Source organism: Gordionus sp. m RMFG-2023, chromosome 2 (genome assembly GCF_954871325.1).
Source record: "Gordionus sp. m RMFG-2023 chromosome 2, tfGorSpeb1-WG-v2, whole genome shotgun sequence".
Lineage (NCBI taxonomy): Eukaryota > Metazoa > Nematomorpha > Gordioida > Chordodea > Parachordodidae > Gordionus > Gordionus sp. m RMFG-2023.
Window position 1 is genome coordinate 25929396 of NC_088776.1, and position 17834 is coordinate 25947229.

The following is a 17834-nucleotide window of genomic DNA, read 5'->3' on the forward strand; positions in this document are numbered from 1 at the left end:
GTTAAAAATACTTCCCACCTCCCGTGCTGCCATCACAAAATTATATATGTTTATAATTTTTATTTTTTCAGGTTTCTTCACAAATTTTAGATGGTACTAGCCATTGATTTAAATCTGTTTGATACTGTTTGTGTTCTGTCTACTCTTACTAGGATTAAAGCACAAAAAATTATTTTTAAAATATGTAATTTGTTCCTTTACACTTTTTATCTCTAAATACTAGTTAAACATATGCGAAGTGCACCTACAAATTAAAATATTTCAAAAATTAGAATATATACTAATAATATTCCTCATCTTCAACATGTTTAAAGCATCAACCACACTTGAACCATGCAATTAAAAACATCTTAATATTATATAATGAGATCTAGTAAATGTTTAAAATATATTTTTTTAATGTATTTAAATAAAAATATGATTAAAAATAATAAACTATTATTGCTCTGTACTCTTACAAAACTTATACTTATATTTTCAATATGATATCACGTCTACTTTATTAGATGTATCATATCATATAATTGAAAGCCTTAAAAGCGAGATACACCGATACTTGTCCAATACTTTTTTACAGATACAAGCGGCCGATACCAAATTCTGTTATATTAAATTTTTTGAGATTTTTATTTAACAAATTATTTTACTTTCTCAAATTTTTTTTTTGAATATTTTGCTAATGCCTTTCTGAATAAGAAAAAATAGGAAAATTGAATGCTGAAAAAAAATTCTTGTTTATAATATTAAAAAATTAAGATTGCAAGGCAAAATGAATGCAGGCCGGGAGATGGTTATTAAACTGAATTTAGTTATTTTAAATATCATATATTCATTATTATTATGGAATATAAATATTCTGATGAATTAAATAAATTATTGTTAAGTATACCATTTGACAAAATGTTTAAATATTCTGGCACAAGCGCGATTAAAATCCTGAATAAATAATAAACAAACCATAAATCACATACATTAATTTTATATATAATTTTTTATAAGTATCGGTGGTATTGAGAAGTATTAGTGGTGCATCTCTTTCTCTGCCAAGTATAGATACATAATATGAATTCGATGAAAAATAAAAAATAAACTTATAATGCCATTTAGAGAAATGTTAGATGTATTGAGCGAAGCAACATTTGAACCAATAGGTAAATTCAAAATTTTGCTCAAAGATGATATATTTGAGTTTGAGGAAGGAGATCCGATTTTCTGTTAATTAAATTGGGAAATAATATATATTTTAAAAAATTTCATATATTTATAATACCTCCAATTGAATGGGATCTGTATTTTGGTATTTGTTGACTATGCCAAAAGTGCTGAAAATGTTTTGACTCGCATCTTTGAATATTTAAAATGTCAAATTATTAAGAATGTGATTTTTATTTATAATGCATGTTAGCGTCAATAAGTTTTCTCAAGTAATATGTTCATTTTTAAACTTTAAACCATTTTTAAGCACTTTTATTTATGTAAATAATCTGATTTTGTCGGAATTATATACCCAACCAAAATTTCAGACAATTTTGTCATAGACTTTTCAACCACTAATCTTGTTTTTATATAAAATAAAAATGACTTGGATCGCAAATTTCTGATATTTATAGGGTAGGCATTTTATGCATATCGGAATATATTTCCAGCAAAAACAGATTTTTCATAAAAACGTGCTTAATACATGATTCAAATTGAAATGACACGTTGACAGAGAAAACACATAAATCAAGTTAAAATTTGTTTGTCATAGCAGAATTTTTCAAATTAAAAATTAAATGAATTGGTTAAACTTTCCTTAATTTATTATAACAATATATCTAGGTATTATTTCAATATAAATTATATTTAAAGTATAGCTTTTTCAGACTTGTTATGTCCTTTTTCAGAAACATATGTCCATTTCCTATGCTAACTATGTTGTACAACACTACGTTTTTGAAAAAAGTCTTATTTTTTAAAAAAGAAACTTGTCATTAAAAAAGCGACATAAATTTCAAAAGCACAGTTTAGTTCTTATTAGTTTATCAATGCGCTGTTCGAACCACAATTTATTTTCGCTCCTAAAAATGAAAAGTTTTTTAATTTTAATGCAAAATCAATTTTTTTAGACCCAAGCCCATTTGAAGCTTGATGACAAAATTTAAAAGCCTATGGCCCTACTTAAATGGAATTATGAAATATAATATACTGGAAATATTTATTTTATTATAAATTTTGAGACCTGCAGGCCCGGCCCTAAGCCCTGGTACACGGGTAGGGCTGTATTTTAATTTTTAAATTACCCAGTCCGGAGCTAAAAAAAATTTAAATAATACCCTGGCCGGGCGATATATTTTAAATCGCTGTTTTTAGCTATAAAAATTAAAAATAAATGTAAATATTTTTTAAAAATCCGGGACAGGACAAAAAATTTAAAAAAAAGTCAGGGGATTTTTTCATGCAAATGGTACCTCTTCAGGTCTCTGATAAATTTAATATTGTGCATTATTTAAATATTCAGAAATAACTGATAATTTAATGATGTTTATATATTTTATTCTATTTATTAAATAAAATATGATAGGAAATATTAATGTTTCCCACCTTGAGTTTATTTTTCCATAATTGTGATATTCAGGCAAAAAAGAAGGAAATATAACATTAATATATTTTAGGGCCATAGCCCAGGCATATATATTAGTGAAGATATCATGGCCCAGAGTCGTCTCTGCAGGACTCTATACTACCAATTGAATATCCTCTTTTTAGGCAATAATAAGTCATTTGCTTTAATTGAAGAATGGTTTCCATCTAATATTTATATATCCTGACAGGATAAGGTCTCGGCATGCAGCAAGAACGATTAAAGGTTGGTTTAAAATCATATAATAGTGTTTTAGAATGGTAAACATCTTGACTGAACCTTAATCTTTTTGAAACATATGATATATATTGAAAAAAGAGGTTGGCAAGCAAAGACAATGAACAAAAGAAAGTTATAAAGCCAAAATCAAGACAATGAGAAATTTGCCAAGACCTAATTGTTATTCATTCAGAGAGAACAGAATAAATAATTCGTTAGTGGAGAATAAAGAAGTAATTAGAAAGGAGACTTTTATCTTTCAGCTCGTTAAAACAATAAACTTATATATATATTTATTTTTCCATGTATTTCTGTTGGTTAGTATTAATTTTTTGTGAACCATGGGATAATCTTGACCTTCTCAACTTTTTTTTATCAAAAGTTGAGATATTCGTATTTAGCAAAATGTACAAATATCTTATATATTTATTATATTTTTAATAAGATACTTTTATCTGTATCTAAGATAGATTATTTTATAAAGAATCTACATCTCTCTCTAAATTTTTTTTTTCAGGACCTGCCCAAATCAGAAAATGGGAGATAAATAATTCATTCAAACATTGCGATAAGAACTCAATCATCAAATTTGTTTGTCTATGACAAAAAAATTCACTTAATTTGAGTTATATAAAAATTAGAATAGCCATATTTAGATGTACATCATGGCTTTTTAAAAAATTCTATAATATACTGTATAAATATGTATTAAAATAAATTACTTTGGCTGGGTGGTATGGTTGTTTGTTGATTTTTATTGAAATTGTTTATATTTTGATTATCAAAATTGCTAACGTTATAAGCATTTTGTTCGATATTTGTGTTAGTAAATCGATACATATCGTTGCTATTAGAATCTGATATTACAAAATGCATTTGATTCGATGAAGTAGGGGGTCTATAATTAGGAAAGTATGACCCGTTGACGCTGGTCGGATTTTGTTGTGTTTGACAATTCTTTGATTGAAAGAATAAGATGGATATTAGTTTAATATAAAGTAAATCTAGCATTATACTAACAATGAGCTTTAAAGGTATAGATACTTTACTCTTGAAAATAATCATGTATATTTGGGTATAACTATAAAAACCTTTCCTTCAATGTATGGATTATTTGAATTTTGTCTGGAATTATGATTGTTAAATTCTTCATTGAATTCGTATGGATCAAAAGATAAGGCACTTGAAAATTTTATTTTTTGATATTTAGAATTTTCCATGGATTCCTTGTTGCTGTCCGAAAAAGTGCTGGTTGTAAATATTATATAATAAAGTTTAGTTCGTTATACAGAAATGTAAATAAATGTAACTGTTAAAATAAGTGTTATTTTTGTGGTTTACACACCATTTTGTTCTTTTATACATTAATGTGTAATTTATTTATTTCAATTTGTTCGCTATGTTTATAATATGCGTTTTTTTAAATCTAAGACTGGATTTAAAGTAAAGGCGATTTGGCAAAATGCTAATGATTTAACAACTAATCCAGTTTATAAGATCATTTAATGAATATAAATTTTGCTTTATAAAAACCAGAAACCCGAAGATTTAGCCCGTAAAGATTTTACAAATCTGGGCGAACTTATAAAATTACAACCATGGTTTGGGTTAGGCCTAAAAATAAGGTATATTAACCTGACCAGACCCAAATTTTTTTTAAAATAAATTGAAAATTATTATGTGAAACATTTTATTAGCTTATATACTTAATTTCACTTTGAATCTATTTACAAAATACTTAATATTATTTTGGCCAAATTTTCAAAAAAGAGTGAGGTCGTAAAAAGAGGGCTGGGAGCAAAGATAAGGGCAAATTAAATCCAGGTCAAATAATTAAAACTCTTAGTGTGCATGTTTCTGATAAATATTAATAATTTTTAACTTATCATGATTGGAATTTATAGATCATTCATATTTATAAAGCAATATTAAACTCTAGCAATATTAAATCGCTAGATATGCCGCACTGTGCTTGCTATAAATCTAGCTAGCATAGGTTCGATTAATTTAGTTATTCAAATTTAGGTATGAAAAAATTATTTTATATAAACATTCTAATTTTCTGGTTATTGTTAAAAGCAAAGTCGTTTGGGTTACTGGTTTTTTTAATTTGCTTAAATAAAAGAGCAATGATATATGTATTTAGTCATGTATTGTTCCTTTTTAAACTCAGTGTCCTTTTTTGCAAAAGCAGACATCCGAACCGTAACGAATATCGGTTAGGTTTCGGTGTTAGTAAAAATAATAAAGGCTTAGTTTTAACCTTTAAAACCGGTTATAATTTTTTGGCATATAAACTTATTAAAATATGTATAAAGCAGAAATACAATTTTTAAAATTTTATCACTAAAAATACAAAATAATAGCTAATGTTTTTTTACATTGCACATAAAAGAAATGGTGATTGATATTAACCGACCATTCAAAACTAATTAATAATAACATTTAAAACAGTTAGGATATTAAAAGCTTTAAACCGGTTTAAAAATCATTTAAAAGATTCGGTTCAGGGTATGACAAAATTTATAGTTCAGATTCGATAAATAATAACGGTATACCGGTTTAAGGGTTCGGATCCCTGTGCAAAAGGACACTCTAAAAAAAGCTATATAGACCTTTTTTAAATATAGAGTAACCCTAGCTCATATAAATATTTTGGTGGGCGTGGTACCTCTAAATATTTCCGCCATTAATTTTATTGTGAATATTTTCTAACCGGGTGCCTATTATAATCATCTTATTTTTTATATATTAGTTTTTTTTTATTTCGTAAATTATTTATGTTTTAATATAAGTTATATTTTAGTAATAAAAATGAAAGTATTTGTATTCTAATTATGTCTGAAAATGCCCCTCACTTGTCTATAAAATAAATGATATGTAACAGAATATCAAACTTTTCGTATAAATTGTTAGAATTCTTTAGTTTAGCAGATCCATCATTACAATTAAAAGAAGAGTTCTCGTTTCTAAAAATAATATAGTAAATAAATTTAAATATATATTTAATTTTTAAAGATAAAAATCCTTATCATTGGTGCAATTAACGTGATTAACCCCCCCCCCCTTAATTATGAGAAGAAATTAAACATGCAGTTTATTAATAGAAAGGCGCTTTTTAAATTGGTTTCAGGTTTTTTTATAAGATACTTTAAAGATGAGTGACTGAAAATCACTAGCACCAGATTTGAAGATTATAATGAGAAATAATACTTTGGACTCCCCCAAAAAAAATATAAGAGGAAACATGTGAGAACACATATATAGAAATTATCTTTCACAAGAGTTGGAGGTTAACAATAGTCCTACAAACCGTTATGTTTGTGCATATAAGATAATTACATATACCTAACCCATGTTTCATTGTTTAGAATTTTGTAATGATGTAAACATTTCCAAAAAAAATCAAACGCGTTCACGTTCATAAAAGCGTTCCCGTTCGTTCCCGAATAAATTTTTTTTAAAATTCATTTAATATTTAATTTAATATAAATAAATACTATATATTCTTTAACACAATATATTAGCCATATTTAAAATCAGGGTTTAACAGTTGCTCAAAATTCTAAAATCTTAAAAGATTCTACTCTTATGAAGATCAAAAAAATTGAAGATTTTTTCGTAAAAAAATTTTGAGCATGTTTAAAGAAGATTTTCGAGCAAAAGAAAAAATATTTTTTTGTAAAAAAATTTGTTGAAAAATCTTCTTTGAGCTTGCTCAAAATATTCAAATTTTGAGCGAAAAAAAATCTTCAAATGCTCATTTAAGGATTTTTGTTAAACCGAGTTTAAAATTAAAAGTTTTAAGTCAATAGATTAATATTTTTTATTTTCATATGAATAAAATAAGATGATTTTCTAAAATTGAACGAAAGTGAAAACGAACGCGTTCGTCAGAAAAAAGGAACACGTTCACATTCAAAGTTAGTAAAAAATAAAAGGAACGTCCGTACATCATTTTTTTTAAAAAAAACGAAGTTCGTTCATGAACGCGTTCGTTTACAACACTAGAACTTTGGAAATATTTACTATCCATATACTGAAAGCTTTTATTTATATTCTTCAAAATTATTACAGTTCAAATTTTTTACATGATTGATTTGATCAATGGAAATTTTCAGTTTTTATGATAAAGTATTTTTTGTTATATTTTACTTAAATTACTGGCTTTTGAGTTTTAACTTGATATTAATTATATCATGATAATATACTTGGGACTAAAGCTGATATGTTTTGAAATATTTTATTATAAAAAATGTGAAAATTTATTTAAAAAACTAAAAATAATTATGAAATGTGAAAATTAAAGTTTAGGAAGTGCACATTTTAATTAAAAAATTGTGAATTTCTCACTAATTGCTATTAAATAAAAAAAACCTAACAAAAATACTTTATCAATCATAAAAACCTAATGAATCATATATTACGTTTTAGTAAATAAAAATCTGATAATTTCAATCGAAGAAAAAAGACATGTGAAAATGTGAATGGATTTAATATCATAGCCATTCTGAAAAATGGTCTTAGATAGGTCACTAGCAATCAAACAACTGGTTATAAGATTTGGAATAATAGGAGCATCCGTCTTACCAAATATAAGAATTACTATTTTAAGGAAACTGCATTTTAATTTATATAATGGAGAACGTATATTTGTTTAAATTAGATTTTTTTAAATGAGCAATCATTTTATCTAAAAGCATATATTTTAATTTAAAATAAAATTGCATTGTTTATCAGTTATTATTTTATATAAATTTATCTAAGAAATTTTTGAATCAAACAAATATAGAATGACTAAAACTATCTATTCTTCGAAATGTCACAATAAAAAAAACATGTATGAAAAGAATAACCTCAAATTTTTCAACCCAGCGCGCATCCATCTCTTATAGACTGAGGTATCCGTATAGAGCGGAGAGAAATTCAACTGATCCGGATCTAAAATTTGAGTTGGATTGTTTGAAGTTAGTGACAATGTTGATTCTGTTTTATAGGGTAAATGACAAGGGTTTGAGGGATGCCTATCTAAAAATTCAGATGGTGGATGAGACATGAATGAAGATGGAGGAGTCGGGCGAAGGGGTTGAATTGTTGATTGGGAGTTTGAATCGCAATGGGTAAAAGTCGGATCATGTTCAGATGCAACTAAACAAATGAATAAAATTATTTTACTAAAAAAACAATCGAAGAGAATATAAAATGTAAAAAATAATTTAAACAAAAAAATATTTTGGCTATTATATGATAAACGAAAAATAAAATGATTTTATAACTAGGGAATGGAACGAATGTTTGAAGGGAAATACAAAATAATTTTTCCAGAACTTTCAGAAAAATTCTAGAAAATAAAGTATAAAAGTTTATTTATTTAATAAATAGATACTCTTTTTTTTATAATAGTTTGCTTCACATAACAACATTACCCATTTAATATAAAATATTAAGTAATTAAAAATATAAAAAACATTTTTTAAAGTCAAATTTCAAATAATTTTTTTTAAATAAAATTATATTGCAATTATTTTGTTGGTAAATTAGAGTAGAGCCCTGTAATTGGGCCCAAGCCCGGGCCATTATAAATATTTTTTGCCGGGTTCGAGTTTGAAAAAATAAGTTTCAAAAATAATGTTTTCTAACAAAATAAAATAATAATTAGAATTTAATAATAAGAACAAATCTATCATAAGAACAAATCTATCATAAGAACAAATCTATCATAAGAACAAATCTATCATAAGAACAAATCTATCATAAGAACAAATCTATCATAAGAACAAATCTATCATAAGAACAAATCTATCATAAGAACAAATCTATCATAAGAACAAATCTATCATAAGAACAAATCTATCATAAGAACAAATCTATCATAAGAACAAATCTATCATAAGAACAAATCTATCATAAGAACAAATCTATCATAAGAACAAATCTATCATAAGAACAAATCTATCATAAGAACAAATCTATCATAAGAACAAATCTATCATAAGAACAAATCTATCATAAGAACAAATCTATCATAAGAACAAAGCTATCATAAGAACAAATCTATCATAAGAACAAATCTATCATAAGAATAAAGTAAATAGTGATTTTATTTTCAAATAAATGCGTTCAATTTATATATATTTTAAATATTTCGAAAGGGACCAGGTATAGACCTAAAAAAATTGCGGCAGGCTTTTATCTAAAAATTTAAAAATATTTCTGGCAGAGCTTAAAAATTAATAAGAAAAGGACAGTGCCCGGGCCAAAAAAAAGGGTAATGGCTCTAAGTTGTTGAGAGCAAGCAGGTTTTTAAAGCTGGACGAAAAAAATCTTGGTTCTGGTTGTGAATAATTTATTAGATGGGTGTTCAGTACAGAAAAAGCAGTGCTGAGATTTTTTATCAGATAAACTTTGAAAAACAATTACTAGTAAAAAATAATTAAAAAAAGATTATTACTATATTAGTAAAAATGTGCAATAATTTTTTTGAATTTAGGGATCTGCGCAATAAATATATAATGGATTGATGAAATAAAAGGGAAACAATTTATACAATCTTTTTTCTTATTATTAATGGTTTTGGTACTTAAAAAATGTATAGTAACTAATGGCATTAAACTTTTAAAAGATTAACATAAAGGTAAAGATGCTAGCGAAATGTAATTAAGTTATCATTTAAATCGTTGACAACTCTAGTTAAATTTATTTATAATATGATTGTAAAAAAGATTTTATCTTAATCACAATACTACAATGGTACTGTCAGGTGAAGTAAACTGCAATGCAATTATATATGATGCTTATAAATTTTAGTAATAAATTTCGGAATCATAATTGCATTACAAAATATACCCAAAGTCCCATCCCTGTGAACAAGGAATGAAGAGAATTTAGAAAAATTGGAGCAATAAATTAACCTTCTAAAATGAATCACAACATTTTGAATAAAAATATACCTAAATTAGTTACACTTTCATTAGAACCAATAACAGTTCTTGGAAGTTTCAAAATCCAGTCTGGTTCCGGTTTCTATAAATTTTAGGTGTTAAAGCTTCTGATTCTTTGCGGTTCCGATGGTTCTAGTTTTTGTTTAAAAACTGGTTGTAAGATATTTTTTGACACCTAAATTTAATATCAACACCAGCATAATAAATATAAATTTTTAATATATTAATATCGATATAATAAGTGATTTATATGGGAAAAAGAAATAAATTTAGATCTTTTCGGAACCGAGAATGTTCTGAAAATTGGACGGAACTGGGACGAAATAAAAAAATGTCATTGTCCGAAATTTTCGGTTTAAATATTTATCACAAACACTTATTTTTCAAAAGAATACACACTAATCAAAACTATTTTCTGTAGCTAACGAAAAGGTTTGATAAAAAATATCTTACAAGATTTTTATTAATTTCTAGTAATTACCTTTTCAAACGAAGATAGTTGTAAAAATTATAATATACATTTTTTATAAACAAAAATTAAAATTATGAATAAACCGATCCTATGTTACCTTCATGTTTAGTAATGCTTATGACATTTGTAGAAGATGAGTAAATCTCATCTTTCGGAGATATAATTGTAACTCTTTTCCGTGGCCTTTGTCGATGCTTAAACTGTGGTGTATGAGATAGAGAGGGCACACATCCACGCCTGTGAAAATGAGACGTCACATTAAACTGTAATTTCTCGATGCTCGGAGTAATCTCTTTTCCGAAGGGGAAGTTAAAACGCGCTTTGTGACAGGGTGGATGATAGTGATCTGATCTAGTAGTTAATCATATGCATAATATAAATCTTCAATTCCCGAAAAATAAAACGTTTGAAAAACTTTTACCTTTTTATCTTTATAATCATCTTATATACCCAGTAAGTATTCAGATGAGAATAAGAAATTAATAATGGAATATGTTATTTTATACGTGGTTTTGAGATAATAAAAAAGGAGCTGAAAGTATAATCTTCGATAAAATACATCATAAGTCTGACAATAGGTAAGACTTTTTATTTAAATATCAATTGCGTTTCATAATTAGGTACAACATTTTATTGATAATTTCATATAAATAAAAAGAGATATATCAAAAAATTTACCTCAATTGCATAGCTTCTCGACAACGACATTTTTTAAAGGTACTAGCGTTAACAAAAGTCCATTCCGTGTTATCATGCCTGGTTGGGTATCCAGATTTAAGATCGCGACAATCTAAACATCTTAAATTTCCAAAATAAGAATTATTTTTTTATTCGTATTTTACTTTTATAAATTAATATGCTTTTTTTCTTCAAAAAACATAAATCGATAAGTAAAGTTCTAATTTTAAAGAATGTTAAGAAAAACATATAAAAAAAGGATTGTTTGTTTAAAATATAATATAGTCAATTAGTTAGTAACTACCAATTAACTTATATTAATGACAAGATATCAACGTTTAATAATTAAATTCATAATATTTTTCCTGTTATTAGCAAAGATGCATGACGCTAGTATCGGTATAGGGCTGTTTATTTTTATTTTTTGCAAATGGACTGATACCAAATTATTCCTAAAGATTATTTGAATAAATTTTCAATGCAATCATAATTATATTTTCTTGCATAATATATAATATATTTTTACAATTTTTAGTCAAAATTGTTAGTTTTTTAAGTCATATGATTGTTTATTTATTAAAATAATATTTTTCAAAGTTGCCAATCTCGGGCTTCCCTGTTTTTCACATTGATATTTTACTTTTTTAAATGTTTTTAAATTATACTTTCCATCACTTCTAATAAATGAAAATTATATTATATTATATAATTCCGTCTGACTTGTGTCTTTCTTTAAAAAAAAACTAGTATGATTTTGAAAAACATTTCAAATTCATAATTTTATTTTATTTATTCATTGGCGAACCTTTGAATATTTTTAGCATTTTATATTAGGGCTGTGCCGATATTAAATATCGGATCGGCACCGATATTTAGAGTTTTACAAAAATATTGGATCGGGCCGATATCTATAAAAACCCGATCCGATCTTTTTACTTTTCTTTTTTTTTATTTTATGTTATGTATATTTATTTTACATTAATAATATTTTCTAAATAATTTTTTTTTAAACAATGCAAATGCACAACACCCCTTAATTTTATTAATTTTTTAAAATAGATTTATAGTATTTTAAAAGTTTTTTTTATAAAAATAGAAAGGAACACCCAAAGTTTTATTTATTTTAAATATTTTAAAATAATAATGCCAATTTTTTTATTTATACTTTAAATAAAAGAATTTTTTAAATATTGATAGCTGAATTATGGAAATATTTTATTTAAAAAAAATCTTTATAAAATAATTTTATATATTAAAAATTACAATTTTAAAATTCATACCAACATAAAATGGACATATTATTAAATATATATATTTTATCTATTATAATATAATTTTTTCTTAATTATTGTAGAAATAAAAAAATTAAATATAATGTAAATTTGATTTTTTGCATAAAAAATATTGATTTCTTAATTACATTTGGTTCAAAGGGGGGTGGTGAAAAATCAATATAAATATCGGATAGGTACGGTTTGAACCAATATCGGATCGGATCGATGAAAAATATGTGGATCGGCACAGCCCTATTTTATATATTGGTGCCAGGTATTGTGGCATTGGCCTGATATCTGGCAGTATTTGAGTATTGGAAGAAGTGGTATTGATATGAATCTATAGTAATTAGTGTTTTATGCAAGAAATGTATTAAACTAAAACTAACCCAGAAAAAAAGTTTATTTCGCTAAAGTTATTGTTCGATCTTATAAAGGCCTCTTCTGCACATAGTGGGATGTTTAAAAACTCTCCCTTATTAATTATATTAGCAGGAGATGGAGGCGGGGTTAAATTATTGTTAGTGTTGTTTAAATCCTTGGCTGAATCAAACGTAGGTTTAGTATAGATGGGTGTTAGATATTCATCGCTGTCCAGATTGATAATATCGTTACAGTCGCCCTGAACTAGAGACACGTACCATATAGGATAATATGTCAGATATTTGTCCGCTAATATTTAAAAAAAATTTAAAATTGTGGGAAATTTATTGTTTATATAAATGTAACTTTTTAATATTACATCTATAATAATAAAATTAGCATACTATAATAATTCAATTTTAAATTTTATAAAATTTTGTCACTTATATACAAATAAAAAATTTTAAACCTATCATTATTTCGGCCACTTGAAAAGATCCAGTATTTAAATTTTTCCCTTGACTGGGGGGATATTTACTGTCATTTGGGGAGGAGTTATTATCGGATTGGATATTAGGATAAAATTTCTGCCATTCCTCGAGCAAATCTTCCATTCCCGCGTCCGAACTTTTAAAATATTTTCCAGTCAGTATGCCTGAGAGACCGTAAGGGCACATTATTACTAAAAATAATTAGGATTATTGAAAAAAACATTAAATATACTAAAATGTATTTTAAAAGATAATATATAATCAAATCTTAAAATTGTATTAATTTATTTCTTTAAATCGTTCATTCATAATTTTTAGGAAAATATTTTATTTTATATGAATTATACCATTTAATGGTTTGTAATGTTGAGTATGTCCCAAATTCTCGGGCAGAATAAGACGGTATATGGAAGGAAATTTTTGTACGATTAGACTAGCACAAATAGCACTTTCCCCGTGAAGGAAGAATGCCAAAGAAAAGGCCAATTGGTTGGTTGGTGAGTTATAACATTCCCTATTAAAATAATTTGTTTTAGGAATAAAAATAATTATATTTATTTGCATGTGTTTTAGAAAATAATTTATTAAATCAAAAGTTAATTTATTTTTTGCTATTAAACAAGTAACATTTAAAGTTATAAATTTTAACCCATCTTCACTATGCAGGTCTGAATCGTTGCCTTTTATTTTAGGTTCCACAAACCATTTTCCCAACCTTAAGAATCCTCGCATCATCAGGTATCTGCAAAGAATGATAATTCGTAAATAAAAATAGTTTTTAACATTTAAAATGTTATTATAAGGATATTTAAGTGTTAAATTATATACACAATCAAAATCATTCAAATTGATAATAATCGTTATAAAAATGTATAAATAATGTAATAAAAGTTAAGAATGTTTTAGAACCTTTCAATTATGTTATGAAAAGCCTTGAACAAGAGAGTTCTGCCTTCATAAGTCAACCCATTGTCCCAATTGCCAAATTCAGATTCTTTAATAATAATATTATTATAAATTACTATTCCCATCAATTTTAATAAGTGCATTCTTCTGTAGAATAAAACAATTATATAACGATTCTCCACATAGCTCAAACATATTTATTAAATTATATATTTTGTTCTTTCTAAATTTTTCTTCCATTTTTTATATTCTTTTTCTCTCTCTTTCTTTCTTTTCATCTATCGATCTATCTATCTTTCTTCCTTTTTTAAAATAGTTATTGAATAATGAAATGGTATATGTTATTAAAATAATATTTATATGCCTTTTAAATCTCGATGAATTAATATAGAAAAATCAGGTTCATCTCCATGCCAAAATATCCACAACTCCTTGGGCCTATCGATGAAATTTGAATCTAGACTATCACCTATTTTATATTTTTGAAAAATAATATAATTATTTGCAACCAAAAAATAAATTATGAATAAGACTGCTGAATATATAACGAAAGTATTTCTCTATTTCTAAATATTTATGCATTAAATAAATACTTTAATGTGGCTATGATTACTTTGTTTGTTTATCAAAAAATTAATGTTTTGGGCAGTATTTATAAAATATTGAGCACTAAAAAATGTTCAGTTTAGTGTTGTTAAAGGGTTGGTTTTTAAAACGACCGGAAGCAAAGTAATATTATGTAAGCCTTGACATGTTGCTCAAAGATTGCAGAATGGTGATCTTTATTTGCCAAATCTAGAAGCTTACATAATATTATTTTGGCTAAAATCTTAAGGGCCGTTTAACAACACTAGCAGTTAATTAAGAATTGTCCAGGATTTTTATTAAAAAGTTATCCTATATATAGAATGAATCAACCTCAACTTAAGCATAGACTAAAAAAGTTCTCATTTTTATATTCTTTTTATAAATATTTATTTTCTATTTTAACAAATAATTAGCAGAAGACAAATATAATATTTAATCTGGAAGGTAGATTTATTGTTTTTTTAAATTATATATAAAATAAAGTAATTTAAAAATTTTAGACGTTTGGGATTACTCACCAAAAACTTAGGTTTATGATATTCAGTTGAGTGGCAATCCTTAAACTTAACTTTGTCAAAAAAATAAATTAAAACTTTTAAAAATAAAATACGCCACCTAGCGAAATTAATATTATCGATTTGTTATTTTCTTATTTTAATTGTCTTTAAACTCCCCATTATTTTAAATACTGCCCAAGTCAATAAAAATCTTGAAAATTAATTAATAGCTTCCTAAAAAATTATAATTATAATACCTAGCAAATGCATTTTTTATTTTAAAAAATACCAGGTCTAAGTCTCCAAACACATAAAACACTAGATTCCAAACACTTGCAGTAAGATGACAGCAGGGGATCTTGCGATAATCTTATGGTGGAATAGTTCTTTTCATTATTAATTGTATTGGGTTGATTGAAATTCTTATCGATCGTGTGGAAAGATGGGGATAAACCAAATAAAGAAGAGTTTGTGGGGCTCAGGGATTTAGAATACAGGTATTTTTTCCATTTTAAACCATTTAAATCGGCCTAATAAATATGATAATTTAAATTACATATTAATATAAATTTATCTATTCATATTGAACATTTCATAAACAAAATAAATTTTGTTGGAATTTATAAAAATTATATAAGTCAATTTGGATTTACTGCTTATAAGTTGTTAACAATTACATTTTATTATAAATATAAATATCCAGTATTAAGAAATATTAAAACCCCTAGAGAGTTTTATGTTAATTAACAGTAATATTGTGTTAATTAGCTGAATCTTAAAGTGTGTACATATCTGATATAAATCTATAAATATTATTTTAAATCTTTAAGTTGCTTGTTTAATAAATTGTAATAGACAAAATAATGAATCCTGTGATGATTAAATCAAAGATAAATAGAAATTATACTATGAATGGAAAAATTTATATAGTTCCTTATAAAATAAACTTCTGCCATTTAATTATAACAATATTACAGAATAAATGATGGATTTATATGTTTATATTTTGATAAATTTTAGCTGATAAATTTGACCTTGTTGATTTTTGTTTTGGTTATTTAATTAAAAATAATATAAATAATACTGTATTTACATATATATTTTACTTATACAATAATTTATATTGTAAATTAATTAGTAAAAACCTATGATTTCTAATATAAATAATACTGTATTTACATATATATTTTACTTATTCAATAATTTATATTATAACTTAATTTGCAAAAACCTATGATTTCTAATTAAATTATTTTTATCAAGTAATTTTATAAAGGAATTAAAAATAAATTTTAATGAATATTTATTGACTAATTATATAAATTATAACTGAAAGAAAATCTATTAATTTATAATATTTTTTTCAATAGTTATTTTTAAATATCTTTCAATTCTCATCATTTAATAAAAATGTCAGCATGAAAGTTAAATTTGAAGTTGTATTTATTAAATAATGCATGGGTAATAATTATATTCTTTGAAAAAAAACAATCATAGTTATGATTTATTTAAGAATAGGGCTAAAATTTGATTAAAATAAATAAAGGATAATATGTCAGCTTTTAAATATTTTTTCCAATATCCAACTCAAAGGCAATTTTAAAAAATAATAGCATATATATTTAAATAGTTGCATAAAATAAATGCTTAAGATTAGAACATTAATATTTAAATAATTAAGATGAACTTACACTATCAATAATAAAAATATGCCACTTACTAAAGCAAATATATTTGTGTGACAATCTTCAAGGCTAGAACCATTTCCAGCATATTTGCTATTCATTTCATATATACAATCATAATAAGAATATTGGTGATGTCATTATTTGAATAATTTATGATATAGATTATCGATATTTATGTGATGATAATATGTAGATTTATATAAAATATATAAAAATTGATACTAAAATTTTTAAAGAATTTGATATAGATCGCACTACAACCGCTATTACCGAGCCCATATAATTTTTATTAATTATATCGTAATAAAAAGAATATTTCATTATTAGTTAATCGTTATAAATTCACTTTTTTTATATAAATTGTGTTGAATTTTTGTATAAAAATATTTTTTTCTTTGATATATTGACTTTTTTTTCCTTCTTTTTAACATTTTCATAAAAAAAATAAAAAATTACACAACAAATCAAAATATAAATAAATAATCATTCAATACATCATATTTGTTTATTTTTGTTTATTTTATTTTTTTTATTTTATTTTAATACAAATGATCTATATCTGATTGGTTTATTTTTATTTTAATATTTTTTTTAAACAAAATTAGGCTTTTTTTAAATAAAAAAAATTTTTTTTTTTAATTATTGTATCTTAGAAGCAGTTAAAATGGGGATGTATTAGTTCAATTTTTTTAGATAATAATTTTTTATATTTTATTGAGTAGGTTTAATGACAGGTTTTTATGTTTCAAATTTCATTTAAATAATAAATATTGTGACATTGGAATATTAATTCGATTATAATCTAGTACATCCAAGATCCAATAATGAGGGCAACTTGGATAAGTTGACCTTCAGACGTGAATCAAATGCCGGGCCATAATTTTTGTTATAATTTGACCGGGCAGGATATAATTTTAGGTTCTACAAAATTCGGTAAAAAATATAAAATTCTATGCCGATTTTTTAAAAATAAATGTATTGTGCAGTGTTTAATATTCATTTATGTTCGATTTCAAGTCGCATAGCCAGAATTTATCTAGGGGGCGGGGGGGGGGGGTGTTAAAAATATTTTAGAGACTTGGCCCTCATACCTT

General features: G+C 24.9%; 1 protein-coding gene across 5 annotated transcripts in view; it reads right to left on the reverse strand.

Moving 5' to 3' along the window:
- The window catches only part of LOC135925070 (uncharacterized), a 42119-nt gene extending 24995 nt beyond the window's left edge, over positions 1-17124 (reverse strand). For all 5 annotated transcript variants that reach the window (XM_065460229.1, XM_065460231.1, XM_065460230.1 and 2 more), the window contains exons 1-16: positions 16773-17124; positions 15342-15582; positions 14332-14436; positions 13971-14055; positions 13711-13803; positions 13409-13575; positions 13040-13252; positions 12597-12879; positions 10934-11053; positions 10353-10606; positions 7699-7990; positions 5740-5811; positions 3934-4090; positions 3565-3799; positions 1271-1344; positions 1092-1212 (exon numbers count right to left, since the gene is read on the reverse strand). In XM_065460229.1, coding sequence (XP_065316301.1) covers positions 1092-1212; positions 1271-1344; positions 3565-3799; positions 3934-4090; positions 5740-5811; positions 7699-7990; positions 10353-10606; positions 10934-11053; positions 12597-12879; positions 13040-13252; positions 13409-13575; positions 13711-13803; positions 13971-14055; positions 14332-14436; positions 15342-15582; positions 16773-16838 — 2578 coding nt within the window. In that variant the 5' untranslated portion in view covers positions 16839-17124. The remainder of the gene's footprint in view (positions 1-1091; positions 1213-1270; positions 1345-3564; positions 3800-3933; positions 4091-5739; positions 5812-7698; positions 7991-10352; positions 10607-10933; positions 11054-12596; positions 12880-13039; positions 13253-13408; positions 13576-13710; positions 13804-13970; positions 14056-14331; positions 14437-15341; positions 15583-16772) is intronic.
- Between the last annotated feature and the right edge of the window lie 710 nt (positions 17125-17834).